Source organism: Perkinsus marinus (genome assembly GCF_000006405.1).
Source record: "Perkinsus marinus ATCC 50983 genomic scaffold scf_1104296973146, whole genome shotgun sequence".
NCBI lineage: Eukaryota > Perkinsozoa > Perkinsida > Perkinsidae > Perkinsus > Perkinsus marinus.
This window is the reverse complement of record NW_003201495.1, coordinates 1-1074: the sequence shown is the minus strand read 5'-3', so window position 1 is coordinate 1074 and position 1074 is coordinate 1. Positions and strand designations below refer to the sequence as shown.

Sequence of the window (1074 nt, the reverse complement as noted above, 5' to 3'; positions counted from 1 at the left end):
ACGACGACGATGGCGAGGATTAAAGATAAGTGAGGAAGGAACAAATAGGTCGTAAACGACGACGCTTTCCAATGCAATCTGAACAACTACCACAACAGTTGAAGACTGGCACAACTCAACAGCAACAGCTACCCGGAAACCTCATGCACACATCCTTGTTGGGGTGACACACGGAAACGATAGTATCACAGTAAGGATCACTCCTCGAGCTTCTTCTCTCTTGCTCGTCGCTGGACATACTGCTTCTTAACAGACTCTTGGTCATCAGCTGGCATCTCCTCATAAGCATGGAAGTCCATAGCCCACTCACCATGACCCTATCCCAATACCATACATCGTTACCTTAAAACCCCACTCACCTGTGTGATTGATCTCAACTCTGTCGTAAAACCAAACATATTCCTTAAGGGCACCTTCGCCCGTACCAGCGTATCCAAATCCGTGAGTGCCTCTGAACCCGTGACCAAGCCCTTCCTCACCGTAATACCAGACATCAACGATCCGGTTTTATCAGTAGGGACAGTTACTTCCACATTCCTAACATTATTACTAGCTAAGTCTAGCTCTAGCGCTAGCCTCAACCACCACACAATTTCTACCATCTTACATGACTGGCTGTAAAATCGTCGGCGACCCGCCATAGAACGCCTGCTCGAACGCTCCTTGCGCTGCGGCTTTGAAAGCAACTTCAGAAGAATCAACCTCATGATGCTTGCCGCCCTCCAACACTATTCGCAAATTGCACACTGCCGAGCCCGTCAAAGGGCCTTCCTCCAGACACTCTCGAAAGCCTTTCTCAATGTACGCGATGAAGTTCTTAGGTATCTCATTACCCTAACAATCGACAGAAAACAACATATTGCCACGCTAACATGTCTGCTTCCAACGCAGGTTCGATCCCCAGCGCCTCCACTTCTCACCCTTATTTTATTCTGGAAGATAGCAAGATACTTGGAAGCATTCATAGGAGTTATCTCTCCTTGATACTTAGTAAGAATCTCTTGTACTTCATCATGACTCAGTGGCTCGAAGTACCCCGTAACCTTACCGTACTGACCACGACCACCACTCTGC

General features: G+C 47.8%; 1 protein-coding gene across 1 annotated transcript; it reads right to left on the bottom strand.

Moving 5' to 3' along the window:
* Positions 1-197: 197 nt before the first annotated feature.
* Pmar_PMAR028107 (hypothetical protein) lies at positions 198-965 on the bottom strand (the record flags this gene model as incomplete). Its single annotated transcript, XM_002766280.1, has 4 exons — positions 198-317; positions 360-537; positions 608-834; positions 921-965. 4 exons carry the CDS (start codon positions 963-965, stop codon positions 198-200), a joined length of 570 nt encoding a protein of 189 aa, XP_002766326.1.
* Between the last annotated feature and the right edge of the window lie 109 nt (positions 966-1074).